Below are 15370 nucleotides of genomic sequence, written 5' to 3' on the forward strand. Positions count from 1 at the left end.
AAGTACAGGAAATCTGGTAACTGCCTTAAATGGATTCAATGCTCCTCAACTGAGCGGCTCCAAGGCGTTTGATTTAATAATGATTACTCAAGCTGGAAAGACCACCCATGTTCCTGGTGTACATAAACGACAGCCCAAATGTTATTTCCTGTAGAACAAAAATGTTTTGCTGATGATGCTAAATTGTACTGTGCATATAATCTGCACAAGACAGTAACACATTACAAGAAAACATTTATCACCTACAACACTGATGTAAAAAAAGGCAACTCGAGGTCCACACTGATAAATATCACGTCCGCCATCTTAAACTAAACAACAATTTGAATGCCTACTACATTCTTAACGAAGGTGGTACACAGCAACATATTCAGATCACCCTGCATGAAAAAGATCTAGTGTTATAATCGAGCACAGCAAAGTCGTTGTAACAAGAGCGAATAGAATCTCAACCTTATTAAGCATACATACTCAACAAGATGACTTTCAAATATCTGTATACGGCACTTGCCCGACCAATACTTGAATATGGCACGGTAATATTTGACCCAAAACTTCAAATGTTAATTGACAACCTTGAAGCTGTACATCAACGAGCAACTAAACTACCCAGACCGTTAAGAGAACTAAAGGCTGGCTTATGTCGACAAGCAAAGCAAGGCCTACTGAACTGGAGATCGGCGATAATTTCGGTCTAACTGTAAAAATTAAAGGTTTTCAAGGACATTGTCTGCCAACCTTTCAAATTTAAAGACTCCCACTGACTTTCCCAGCACAAAACAAGGAATTTAAAACCGCTACATTACCGACCCTTGGTGCAAGGTGCCCGTTCACACCAAGTGAATAATTCAAAGCTAATAATTCAAAGTAACTTGAATTTATTCTTGAAATGCTTATCATGTCACCATCTGAGCTGGTGCAGGGAAGCAACTTTGGAGGATCTCATATCCCGCTAGTCGCAGTTGCGTCGGTAGGAGTCGGCAGGCGTCGCGTAGCTTGCCGACATAAGCTAGTTTTATATACCATGAAGGTCTCTGTCAACTCTTACCAACCCGTGCCCACAGAGGAGTATGTGGCGATATGATTAACACATATAAATATCAAGTTCAACGTAACCGATATACCCTTCGAGCTATCCAAAGACCAGAATAGAGGTCATTCATAGAAGCTAGAAAAGAAACATTGCTACACCACTTCTTTGGTATATGCCTCATTAACACATGGAATAGACTCCAAGAACAAGTAGTGACAGAGCCATCCACAAACGCATTTAAGAACCGTTTAAACAGATAACACCGAAAATACACACAACTATCAAGCAGCACCTTAATAACTAGGCCTGTCGCTGCCACTATCTATTGACATTATTTGCAAAATTAAGCGACCAAAGCGCTACTGAGCCCAATTAAATTAGCCCAATGCCTGTAATACAACTACTACTGCTGCTGCTGCTGCTGCTGCTGCTGCTGCTACTGCTACTACTACTACTACTACCACCATTAAAGGTCGTCGGGTAATTCGTAGGAATTTCAGGGATGTGCTTCAATGGATGACTATTCCTAACAACATTCTTTTTTGTTGTTTTAACCCGGTAACTTTTTCTTTACGCGAGATTGATTCATAATACATTACTATACGCAAATTTGAAATGGACCAATGGAATGTTATATTTCTGTCTGAATTGAACACTACATTTAGAAGCTGATTGCAGTCAAGTTTTTGAAACTATTTCCAGGCTGGAAAGAGGAAAAGTAATGAAAGTCGTTGGACTAAAGGGATGCCGGCGGAGAGCCCCCCTAACCCTTCATTCACAACGGTCAGTGCATAGATCAACGACTTACGTTTAGGGTCCAGGGACAACAAGCCCAATTGGCGAAATGCTTGTTGATATGACTTTCAATATTTTTATGCCCTGGGCCCGGATTTAAAGACCAGTTTTAACTATAACCTGGGGGTAACTCAATTGAAAAATTAATACCTGTCTATAAAACTGGCCCCACTAAATCCACTGCAGTTATCGCAGAGATTACTCTTTATGTTATTAACTGTTCTAATAAGTTTAAGCTTTGCTTTGTCTTCCTCAGCCCTGTCAATATCATTACTTGGGAACTCAACGTTCAAAGGTGCAAAAGATGCACAGGTGCAATGATTTATTCGATTTGCCATCCAGGCGAAACAATTGGTGAATTTCTGACCTCTTTGAGGCATGTTTATGTCCATTGCAAGGCAATTGTCCTCAAGCATTGTCACAACCATACAAGATACTAGGGCTTTGAAACAGAAACCTGAAGTACCCATCTATCCCCCTTTATCATCTGGAGGTCCCAAAGCCCCTGTGGCTGACTGCAGAGTCTATGAAATGGGTAAATAGAGCTGGTTCAAACGTTGAACTACCCTGAGCTGTCTGCTGATAGTTGCATTGGTATTCACTACCAGAAAGAGGTTATGGAGACTGATAGGGACTACGTGGTCACATCTTTTTTTCCCACATGGAGTGGTTAATACATGTAGTTTAAATATATATACGTGTAAATATATGTACACAACACGCATACCTGATTTCATTGTCCTTAGTGTTCTGTATTTTCTTCTCTTCTGACTGATTTCATCATTGTTCTCTTTCTTTCTCTTCCATCCCTTCTTCAATTTTGCCAATGAAACTGGAAACATATATTCGGTGTAAGGTGCAATTTGAAAAATACTGATTAACATATTACTGATCATTTCCTGGATAACTAGGGGTCCAGGGTCACCATGCCTAGTTGGGAAGTGGTTTGGAAATGCTAAAAAATCTGAGTGTATCAGTATTCAAACACAGCCTAGTGAATACATACAGAATTATGAATACAGAATACATACAGGCTATTACAGTGCACAATGGCAAAAATAACGATTTTCTGTTTTTGACATGACATAAAAGTTTAAAGCCTTTTCTTCCTAAATATACAAGGATTATTAAAAAATTCTACATCTAAATGGTCTAATTGTTAGTTTTAAGATGCCTTTTCTTAATGAGCTATTCATTTAATTTGTTAAAACATTCAAAGTTATCGGTCTATTTCACTAATCGTAGTTTCGTAACCCATTTACTGATGTGCCTAAATCGGGTATTGAATGAAAGCTAAGAAGTAGCTGAAAAACAGCGTAGAAATACAAATAACATTATCGAAATGGAGAATAGTCAACACGAAGAAACAACTTGCTCAAGTTCAGAGTGACATCTACTTCCTCACAAGATGCAAGGAGTCCAACATCGTACGGCAAGGACTGAGAATCACGAATCCTTACGCAACACCTACCATACCCAGTATTCCGAAATACTCTGCAAGATATTCTCGAAGGAGCTACAAAACCATCTCATCAGTGTCATGTACAGCAAGCAGCGGCAGATTAAGAATCAACTCCAACTACTACTCAATGATCACCAACTTAACGACACTCAGAGAACCGCTATCGAATCCACAGCCAACTGAAATCCACGATCAACACATGAAGTCAGCACTTCATACCAAAAATAGAAAATTCGACAAACTGAAACAACTAGAACCAGCCAACACTACTACCAACTACCAACGTTGTCAATCTGTCTACATACGAACCATCTCAAGTCGAACTAAATGTACTCTCCAAAGGTCTAAGCTTTTGTCACACCAACAATATCGACAAAGTTCAACTCTGCGGCGACATGGAACAATTTTCCAGACGCCTCCGCCTCAAAGAATTCTTCCGCAGAAAGAATACTATCGACACAGGAACCACTACACCTCACAGCATCGACCAGAAACAGAAACCACCACAGTACAAGCTGATACCGAAAACACGCCTTACACACAGATCACCAGTTCAGGTACCACAGACACCACACTAAGTGATAATCGCAGACTACCTGTACCCGCACTCAAGACTCAATCCAGTTGGTCTCCCCCCGAAGGTCGCAACACTGAGCTCGATCTTTACATCACTAGCTTCAGAAACAGAGTCAGATCAGAAATCATCAACACACCACCTAAAATTCAATACAATCTCACTACAGCAGAACAATAAATTGCCCATGGGCAAAGTGTGGTTTACCTTGAAAGCTAGAGGTTGTTTGGAATAAGGGCATTGCTTGAAAAATCTTATTAATTCGTGACTTCAAAGTTTCACAAGTTTATATTGCATTTTATCTTTCTTAAAGAATTATTTTGTAGTCAAATCAGACCAAAGATATACATTTGTTTAAGGTCCACGTCCAAAATTCTGTACAGTACAGGTAGGCGCGGCAGGGAAACTATTTTATATTTTCAAAAAAATATTTTTCACAATATGAAAAAATATTCAAATAAAATTCACATGATGTCACATATCAGAGGGTCGCTGAATATTGAGTCTTGGAAACGAAACCTGTTCCAATGTATGGCTAAAAACACCGGGGCGTAGCATTAGATTGTTTTAAATCCTGGAATTTACCACTACAATATTCAGACCTCGACCTATACCTATAGTTTGCTGCTTAGTATTTTCAGGTCACAAGAAATAACAATTTATTACAAATTCTATCAAACAGAAAACACAGCGCTCATCTTCTGCTACGATGATTATTCAGCCTGTTATCATATCAAACGTGCACGCGCCAAGCAGCGTTACAGCATCACCATATAGTAGTCTGTATGAGCGTGTGTTTGTGTGTGCAACAGTCTAATGTTTAGCACACGTAGAGGCCTTGTGCAGTGAACCTTCGCTTCACTTCAATCTCAATCAACACAATCACCGGGTATCAAAATTAGACAATACCTATGGCGATATGTGAAATAATTATATTCTCACCAGCAATGAGCAATTAAAATTCGCACACACCTTGTCCAAAGAAACGTTCGCCATAAATGGCTTCCCCATTATTATTCTAGTAGCGCCGGAATTCCCCGTATATCCCAAAAACAGCCAATCCCATTCGCTCGTCGAGACGACGCTCCCACAATCGAGGTCATTGCAATTTTATACGCAAGAGCTAAGAATTTTCCCGCCAAAAACAGTTTTTCGTCGAATTTAAACAAAGTTGACCATGTCATCGACGGAGGTTCGTCATGTCTTCAATCGCATCGATTATACATCGTTTAACCCGAGAACCAATGAAAAAAATGCTCACATAAAATAACGTACCGCGACTTTACATGAATTGGCTCAATGCCAACCTCATACTGCTGATAAAGGTAAACCAAAAAGCCATAATCACACGCAAAAACAACGGAGACATCATCATCAAACCTGCTGACAAAGGAGGCACCACTGTCATCATGAATCGAAACGACTACATCAACGAAGCACACCGCCAACTTCACAATACCAACTTCTACAAAAAACTCGACCAAGACCCCACCAGCCAGTTTACCAAAGAACTCAAACAACTCATCAAACCTCTACCCACCGAATTGAAGAACTACTCGCTACAATACCAGCTGATCTGACACCGGGCACCTTCTACATTCTCCTGAAGATACACAAGAAGAATAACCCGGACGCCCAATCATCTCCAGCATCGGGACTATCACCGAGAATATATCTGGCTACATAGATCATCTCCTACTTCCACACCACAGATTTCATCAACAAACTCGCAAACATCAAAGACCTCCCAGCAGACACCCTACTCGTCACTATGGACGTCACAGCTCTCTACACCAGCATACCACATGAAGATGGACTCACCGCAATTTCCAGAACCTAACCTAACAACGAAAACTCACAGACCATCATCGATCTCACCAAGTTTGTACTCAAACACAACTACTTCAAATTCAACGGATCGCTCTACATCCAGACCAAGGGTACAGCTATGGGCACCAGAATGGCCCCCCAATACGCCAACATATTCATGTCTGTCATTGAAGAAGACTTCCTCAAAACACAGCAGCACTCGCAACTTTTATACAATCGCTTCATCAACGACGTCTTCATCATTTGGACGCATGGGCTTGAAAAACTACTTGAATTCCACAGAAACTTCACCAACTTTCATCCAGCCATCGAACTCAGTCGACTCTGTTTATTTTACTTTGATTTAGTTTAATTTTGATTTATTTCTCTTTGATTTGTTTCAGTTTGTTGTTCCTTAATTAATTAATTATCTACTCACTCACTTAGTTATTAATTATCATGTCACTCATTATTTATTTGTAATTACTCTTCTCACTCAGTTCTCTATAATTAGTGTCAGTCTACCTATAAATACTGTTGTTTTCCCATTGACTCTACTCTAAAAAACATGGTTTCCCATCGAATTCAATGATTATCGCTCGTACAATCTGGTTTATTTCGTCGTTTTAATTACAAAGTAATGTCTCTTTCTAAAGAGCAACGAACATAGCGAACTCTCTTAATAAATTGATGAGTTGTAACCTTCAATCTGTAGCTGTAAATAGTGAGTGGATGACTCTGTTAGAGGATTATTTCGTCAACGATTGTCAGGACATTCCTTCCTCGTCGTCTGAAGAAGATTCAGACAATGAATTATCTGAGATTGCAGTCGAACAAAACTGTGTAAATAGTAATGTAAATAACTCGCAATGTTCCTCTTTTAATTCCGTGTCAACTCTGGATGCTACTCCGCTTTCGTCATCATCAAGTAGGCCTAGGTCGAAACAGTTACAAAATTAAGGCGATGTTAACCTAGCTGCGGCCGCTGCAATTTCACTGCCGCTGGTTAGCCCTACATGTAATCGGCATTTATTAAGTGATGGCAGGATTTTTACAAGCTACAATGCATATATGATCTTAGACCATACAAATCTTTTAAGCCCTGCTTGATCTTAAACATTTAAGATTTTTCAATTAATGCTATTTCATGTTTCCATACCATTTGATCTATCATTTTCTGAACCTTGTTGTGATTTTTCTATAAGGCTTTTGGCCTTTTCAACGGTTCCTCCTGAAAAATATGTATAAATATATGTAGTAGAGACTATATTGAGGTAAACAAAATGGAACCTTATTCAAACAATTTGTATAAGTGAAAGAAACGAAAGTGAGATGATGCTGGCTGGTAAAGATATTTCAAAAGTTCTCAGTATCTAGATATTTTCATAATCTGACCGCTTGTATTTCCACAGATACTAATGGAACCATCTGGTGACTTGACATAAACAAACACCTGGCATTTACTTTCAACCAGCTTGTCAGCCTTAGAAAAAATACAAAAAAATTAGTGTACAGTTAAGAGTGTATAGATACACACATTGAATAAAGGCATAAAAAATCCATGACTTGCTTAGAATATGACTAACCATAACTTCCAGATCTCGCATGTAACGTGGAATGACACCCAACATCATTTTCCTTTTGAAGCTCAGCGTATGATCTTCTGATTTTTTGGCTGTAACTTTTTGGTCATTTTCATCATAACTATCAATTGATCCGATGGTTTTGGTGGCTTTCGCATTTGTCTCTTTTTCTTGGCACAGTATCTCCTGCTCAGATGATTCAATTCTCTGAATTTCTTTTGAACCTCCCCTGGATTTTGCATGAAGTGTATGATAACAAATTTCCTCTGGTGGCAGCTGGTTCCATAAAATGGTGATAATCTTCTTTTTCGCTGGGATATCTTGACATAAAATACCATATACAACATGTATTATTCGACCAAATTTGTAAGCACTAAGGCATATGTTCAGTTATAATGCTTAAAAGGTGATTGCCTATGTAATGAGAGATGATTTATACAGGCAATTGGTAGGGTTCGAACCTGATGGCATCGCTACACTCAGCCACGGCACGAAACCCTGCCACATTCGACTGGGTGCGCAAAGTTAGCTGCAGAAAAGTTGTGGTACCGATTAGATTGCCCCTTGTATAGTTGCCGAGACAAACCTGACCAAAAAAACATTAAAAACCCGGGCTAAAATAAAACAGGATATCTGGTTGGCTAATAATGACTTCATTTAAGCTGTGCATTGTAGCTGTGCATTTGGGCTAGTGTGGCAGGGTTAAGTAACGTGCCATCGGGTTACTGCTGGGGAGGATATGATTGTAAGTGGGCTAAAAAAGAACCAGGGCTACCAACCTTGAAAAAACCTTTCAGGGACATTAAGATTTTTTTTCAGGGAGCAGACACATTTCTCAGGGACATTCAGATTTGAGCATAGTGCTAGGGACTTATCATATACTCCCAGGGACAAAATTTTACAGAAGAAAAAAATCAGGGACAATTTGATGACACTCAGGGACTCAACAAACAATTTGACAAACAAATGCATTTCTGAGCTTCTGAACACAACTTTTATTGAAAATCATTACAAGAATTAGTTGCAGACTTCCATTTTTTCATAACTAAGAATAGAAGTAACACAATTAATTTCAACAATTTTGAAAAAAAATACAAAATATTTGTTTTTTGCGTACAGTCGAATAATTACATTGTAGTTAGTAACTTTGCATCAAGCATCATCATCGTCATCATCACCACCAAGCCCACAACATGCAGCCGATTTACATTTTTTAAGTAATGCCGATGAACATTTTCTATTATAACATACACCCTCATTTTGGTTTAGGATCATTAGACTTTCTAAAGTACTGACTGACATGCAACTTCTAAAATTGGTTAGGTTTTTCCGAACTAAGCTAAACAGCCTCTGACAGGCAGAATTACTATTTGGAATACACATAATACCTAACATAACCTGAGCCAACTTAGCATATTCTAGAGCCCCTTGTGGCTTCATCAACTGTTTTAAATCTGAGACCATAAATAATCATTACGATGATTTACATCATCTATGGGAGGTAATTTTGGCAAAGTTTCTTCCACCAGATACATATTAAATTCTGATTCAATTTCATCAATATTCTGATTCAATTTCATCATTACTACAGCTTATGCTGCCAGTAACTTCACGCCTACGGCGAGCGCTGGAGGCGCGAAGTAATGACGGGGGTCAGAAAAATTTGATTTTTCACATCGTCTCAGAACATTTTTCAGCAGTTTTAACATTAAAAGTGCACTCAGATAATCAAACAACATGGTCCGATGTTTTACCGTTAACACACTGCTGGTTCCAAGACAAGTCAAGATGCTCATCATCTATTAATTTGCATAAGAAAAACAATGTAGGCGGGGCCAAAAGCCATTTTTCATAACTACACACGAGCAACACTCGGGAAAAAAATCTATAATTTAGATACATATATCCACAGACACATGGTCATGATTATTAATCTTTTTCAACAAAAAATTTTAGGAAATGAAGGTATAACCTTGTAGTATATGATTGTAAGTTTACCATAGCTTTATTCTTGTGCCCTTTTGTAGCAGCATTCTCAACTGCTTCTTGGGAATCAGTATCAGTCTGCTTTTTAAAGAAATCTAATAAAGGATACCATTGCTCTAGTACCCAAGTTGCAGTTTGCTCTAATGACAACCATCTGGTCGGTACATGCTAGTCGTAAACGGTCAGGACCTTTTTCAAGGTAATAATATACAGCCACAAAGAAAGCATCAGACTCTATTTGTAATTCTTTACAACCCCAATATGCAGACAGATGAAACCTATGACAATTACAGCCGGCTAAATACAAATTTGGAATTTGTCTAAGTTACCGACCATACACACCTTTGTTGGTACCTACCATTGTGTTAGTGTTATCAGCAGAAAAAGCCAAACAATTTTTAAGTGGAATGTCATTAGAATTTAGAGTTTCAGTAATAATCTTAGCAATATTTTTACCAGTTGAATGGCCTACACAGTCCACAAGTGCCAATGTTTCATTTTTAATTAATCCATCAGCAATTCTATTCACAACAACTGGGTATACCTTTTCTTTCCGTCCTCTGTCATTTGAGCCATCAGTGCTTATGGAAAAGGGACCACTTTGCATGTAGTTAATTGAACGTTTTTATGAATCTCTGGCCAACTCCTTTGTTATGTATCCAGCCTTTGTTCTTCCACATGAAAAATTTCTAATCATGTCTCTGACTTTTGAATTTGAAGGGAACATTGCCCTCAGAAGAGAACCTAAAATAGAAATTTAACCTTTTTATTTGTTTAAATAAAACAGATTACAAGTGATAATAAATTGATTAACAATTTCCTTTTACTATGAAATTTTAAAGGAAGCTGATCAATTGATAATAGTAATCAAAGTTTGAAATTAAAATCTATTTGAATTTGAAATATCATATCTTATTCATAGTAATGATTTGTTGTCACAACATATTATCTGCTGTATTAAAATCTTTCAATGGGGAGTTTTTAAATCTCAAACTCTCAGATTTTGCTGAGTTTATTTTGAAAAAATTTTTTTCAGTAACTATCCGATAATAAGTCTTCTAAGTACATACAGCCATTATATCTCTAGCACAATGAGCTGGATGCCGCTGATAAAAATTTGTTTACATTAGCTGAACCAGATTCACCGCTAATGAGTGTGCTGGCCTACTCGATTTTTACACGAGCATAGCTGCAGGTGAATCATCACGAAACAAAATGTCAAGTGTTGCCAAGGCTACCAGGCATACAAACAAGCTCTATAAGGTTCATAGAAAGCCAGATAGATGGCATAGTAGGCACTCTTCTAACCACTGCGACCTGACTTCATAACCCGCAAAATCTCAAGAGTACAACGACTGTGTCGTCTGGTCACACCCCGCATTGATTGAGAATTTTAAAACAAAATAAGATTTCATTTCACGAAATCAGATTCAGATTGATTTTAAAATCATTTCATTCACTAAAAATAGACAAGAACTTTAATAGGCATACTTACCAAAATGATCAGCAGCAGACAAGGAATATTGTGTTCCACTAAAAATTCCCAAAATAAAGATTCAGCTCTGATTAGATCCAATGAACAATCAGATGTAGATGATTGTGTGAAACCCATATCCATTTTTTTTGTAAGATTTTTCTTAGGGATTGATAATTCAACATGCCGCTTCGTTTTAACATGCCAACTACAATCATAGCGTCCTCCGTGTGAAATAGTAATATCGCAGTGACAGGCAGTGCAACTTATGTATTCATCCCCTTTGCTAGATCAAACTAACACTGGGAATTCACTTGTGTATTCCTTTCGATATTGACATATCCGCTTCTTTACAACTTGAACATTATTATCCGTGTCAGACAATGACAATGACACCATGATTGTTCAACGCACGCGCTCAATGGCACACGCTGAACACTATAACCATAGCGCCCATGCTATAACCGGGAAGTTGTATTGATCGAACATCAAGTGTTGCCAAGGCTACCAGGCATACATCGACGCGTGACCTCATTCGCTTGTAGATAAAAACACACCTTGTAAGAGTCAACGGCACAAGTCCCCGCGAAAACGGGATGGTTGGCAGCTTTGAAGAACTAACACAGTCAAGTCACTTACGCAGGAAGTTTTGATGTACCTATAAGCTTAATTACATACCAAGAATAGTGGACAGTAAAATATACCAACAAAGTTTTAAAGTAATTGCACATTGATAATATGTCAAAGTTTTGTAACTGGAAAATCTGGAAAACTTCATTTATGATTGAGTATTATGGGATTGTCTTATCCGTGGACCTACCATGGTGACAATTACAGATGTCCATTTTAGCCACTATTTTTTGACATCAAGAAAGCTGACTGGTGTAGTTCATGGACCTAGTATGTAGCACTCTCAAGGAATTCAAATGTCTGCCATGGCAGCCAAATTTGAAGAGCAAGAAACTTCAGAATCTTTTCAAAAGGTGTTATAAGTGGAGATGTAAATTATTAAGCCCATTATGTAAACCAAGTTCAAAAGAAATTGCATGCTACTTCATGTGTTTAGACAAAGTTAAGAAGTCCGCTGTGGGGGCCATATTAAGAGCTAGAAAGCTTATTTTCCTCAGGTTTCTTCCATGGACCAACGATCTTTCAAGGAAACTGCACATTATTTGAAGCTTGTGGAGTGCTAACAGCGTACAACGCACGCTGAGCAAAATAGAATGTTGCGGTGACAATTTTGATCAAAAGGCATGTCATTGGAGTTTCTTAATTTGGGAGAGGTCTATAGGCTTTGAAAGGGGAATCTTCAGGATTGTACTTTCAAACTACCGTAAAAACCGGCGTATAAGTCTACCCGCCATATAAGTCGAGGTCGATTTTTAGGCCTAAAATTCATGATTTCAACATATATCCGCCCTATTAGCCTAGTCCCTTCCTCGGAATAAATCTTTCGTCAAGAATTTTTCAGATACATGATATTTGACTGCAGAACATCAACGGAAATGAAGAACCGATCCTGGGGAAATCCCAGTACCGGTAAATGGAAAATGAAGATTAGAACTGAAACTCCGAAATGAATGATATATGAATAAAAGTTATACTATCGCGATGTTAATACCGACACTCGGTATTATATGAATTTATATGTATAGTTGTATGAAAATTAATAATAAAACTAGCAAGTGGTGAAATAGTTGTTTATTTAGCAAACCGCGGTAATTTAGGTAATGTTAAATCGGCACCACAAATTGTGCACGTTAAATATATCAATCACATACCGGTACCTTAAATGATTGAAATTAGATTAAAGAATAACTTGTCTTACAACAATCTTGTACTTTCAAACTACCGTAAAAACCGGCGTATAAGTCTACCCGCCATATAAGTCGAGGTCGATTTTTAGGCCTAAAATTCATGATTTCAACATATATCCGCCCTATTAGCCTAGTCCCTTCCTCGGAATAAATCTTTCGTCAAGAATTTTTCAGATACATGATATTTGACGGCAGAACATCAACGGAAATGAAGAACCGATCCTGGGGAAATCCCAGTACCGGTAAATCGAAAATGAAGATTAGAACTGAAACTCCGGAATGAATGATATATGAATAAAAGTTATACTATCGCGATGTAAATACCGACACTCGGTTTTATATGAATTTATATGTATAGTTGTATGAAAATTAATAATAAAACTAGCAAGTGGTGAAATAGTTGTTTATTTAGCAAACCGCGGTAATTTAGGTAATGTTAAATCGACACCACAAATTGTGCACGTTAAATTTATCAATCACATACCGGTACCTTAAATGATTGAAATTAGATTAAAGAATAACTTGTCTTACAACAATCTTGTGATCATCACATACAATTAACTAAGGGACTAAAGGCTAATTTAAGTGTATTGTTTCCATGCTGTGAACCGGCACTATTAAGATAATGTAAAATTTGAAGCACTGAAAGTTTACTAATTTTACTTCCAAGAATACAGTTCACTGTAATTAACCAATAGAAATCAAGAATTTGATGCAACATCGCTCTCGATAGCGCAAAATCAAATAAAAAGCCCCGGGGCAGGGGGAAATTCAAACAGTATTCAAACAACGTCATCAACTATCAATCATGAGCCAGCAACTGCGAAAAAGAATGAAATACGATGCCAGTTTCAAACTGAAAGTGATCGAAGCAGCGAGAGAATCAAACAACAGTGTAGCAGCCCATCAATTCTGCATCAACGAAAGATTGGAGAAAGGCGGAGATGTCCCTTAAAGAAATGCCGAATAATAAATGTGCAAACCGTGGGCAAAATCAGCGTAAAAGGCTGAAACTTGAAGCCGCAATTACCGCATGGGTCCATTCCTAAAGGCAGAGCGGCCACATCATAACACGAGCACTGATAAGGCTGAAATCCCTCCAGTGGGCCGAGAAGAATAAACAGGACAGCGCCGACTTCAAAGCAACAGCCAGCTGGTGTGCCTGATTCATGCGGAGAGAAAATCTAGTGCTTCGTCAAAAAACCAAAATTACGCAAAAGCTACCAAAAGATCTAGACGATAAGATCACGCAGTTCCAGTCGTTCATCATCAAGCAACGGAAACTGAAAGATTATGACATGGCACACATCGGCAATATGGATGAATCGCCGATGTTTTTCAATATCGTTGGAAATCGAACCGTTAACATGAAAGGCGAAAAACGATTCTTGTTAAGACAACTGGGCAAGAAAAACAACATTTCACTGTCGTTCTCGCTTGTCTCGCTGATGGCACCAAATTACCACCGATGGTGATTTTCAAAAGAAAGACTCTGTCAAGGGATAAATTTCCCGCTGGCGTTGTCATTCATGTCCAGGAAAAAAGCTGGATGGATGACGCTGGATGCGTTTAAACGGTTGGATGAAGTGTTGGGCCGTCGGCTAGGTGGATTATTAAAACCAAACTCATTATTAGTTTGGGATATGTTTAAATCCCATCTAACGGATAATGTGAAGCAACATTTAAAACCGCTTAAACGTTGCATGGCGGTTATTCTGGGTAGTTTGACATCCGTACTACAACCACTCGACATTTCTTTGAATAAACCATTCAAAGACCAAATTTCGGAAAAAAAGGAACGAGTGAATGGCTTCAGGGCAGCATTCTTACACACCTGCAGGAAATATGCGCGCTGCCTCTTTACCGACAGTGTGTCAGTGGGTAAAAGGATGCCTGGGATTTAGTCGACCAAGCAATCGTAGTCAAATCCTTTAAGAAATGTTCAATTGCGAATGCGATGGATGGAATGGAAGATGACATGCTTTGGGATGAGGATGACGATATTCCTCTCAGTGAATTGCGGACCGCGGTGAATGATGAATCTGATTAAAAATCTATTCAGATCCGTATGATGATAGCATTCGAACCGATGAATGGGACCTACCGTTTGGTGGCGGAGCCCGTTCAGACAAGCAAGTGTCATGTCTGATTGGATGAACAACCATTGAGTGATTGTGATTAGTGCTGGTGTTAATTATGAACTATTGTATAATGTGATTGCCTGTGCTCGTAAATATTGTAATTGATTCTGGTTCCAATAAATAAGTTTTATTATAATGAATTACTTTCTTTGTTGGAGTTACCGGAATATTTATGGGATTCGAACACAATAGGAACGACTATCCATAAATCGCGTGCTACTCGTCCGATTCATTTGCCGATTAAATTTTCACAAATGTATTTCCTTTATTTGAATAAATATCATAAAATTGATACAAAAAATGATTATGAGAAATACGGTGACGAAAGGACGATCGCTTATATGGTTCACAAACATGGCGGCACTTGATTAACAACTTCGCCAGTCCACATCGTATAAGCAAATACTTCGTCGATGAACTATTTCTCGTGACCTTAAAATACTAGTAGAAAACTGTACTCGGCGTATAAGTCGAGGTAAAAAATTCAGTGGTAAAATCATTGGTTAAAAACTCGACTTATACGGCGATTTTTACGGTACTTAAGAAATCTTTTGTAAGAAGTGCTTTAAAAGGACAGGTTAACAATTTTGATTGTCTGGTTAGGGAGTGTAATTGAGCAACTCACAGTTGAGAACAATTATTTTGGGGAAAGTCATGTGTGTGAACGAAAAAGATTTCCCTTGACATGACTCGACT

General features: G+C 38.2%; 2 protein-coding genes across 2 annotated transcripts in view; both read right to left on the reverse strand.

Moving 5' to 3' along the window:
- LOC141908246 (uncharacterized) overlaps positions 1 to 15370 on the reverse strand; it is a 158309-nt gene that overhangs the window by 34875 nt on the left and 108064 nt on the right. The window contains exons 12-15 of the mRNA XM_074798233.1: positions 7260 to 7576; positions 7069 to 7156; positions 6833 to 6904; positions 2556 to 2660 (exon numbers count right to left, since the gene is read on the reverse strand). Coding sequence (XP_074654334.1) covers positions 2556 to 2660; positions 6833 to 6904; positions 7069 to 7156; positions 7260 to 7576 — 582 coding nt within the window. The remainder of the gene's footprint in view (positions 1 to 2555; positions 2661 to 6832; positions 6905 to 7068; positions 7157 to 7259; positions 7577 to 15370) is intronic.
- LOC141915191 (uncharacterized) lies at positions 8296 to 9849 on the reverse strand. The gene is made up of 3 exons (XM_074806631.1): positions 9715 to 9849; positions 9255 to 9410; positions 8296 to 8301 (listed from the first exon to the last, which is right to left on the reverse strand). The coding sequence occupies exons 1-3, from the start codon at positions 9847 to 9849 to the stop codon at positions 8296 to 8298; spliced, it is 297 nt and encodes a 98-aa protein (XP_074662732.1).

Source organism: Tubulanus polymorphus, chromosome 1, assembly GCF_964204645.1.
Source record: "Tubulanus polymorphus chromosome 1, tnTubPoly1.2, whole genome shotgun sequence".
NCBI classification, from domain to species: Eukaryota; Metazoa; Nemertea; class Palaeonemertea; order Tubulaniformes; family Tubulanidae; genus Tubulanus; species Tubulanus polymorphus.

Coding starts and splice junctions, on each gene's coding strand:
- LOC141915191 (XM_074806631.1), bottom strand. CDS start 9,849: ATGCAAAGTGGTCCCTTTTCCATAAGCACTGATGGCTCAAATGACAGA. Junction 9,411..9,714: donor CATTGGCACTTGTGGACTGT/GTAGGCCATTCA, acceptor GTTTACGACTAG/CATGTACCGACCAGATGGTT.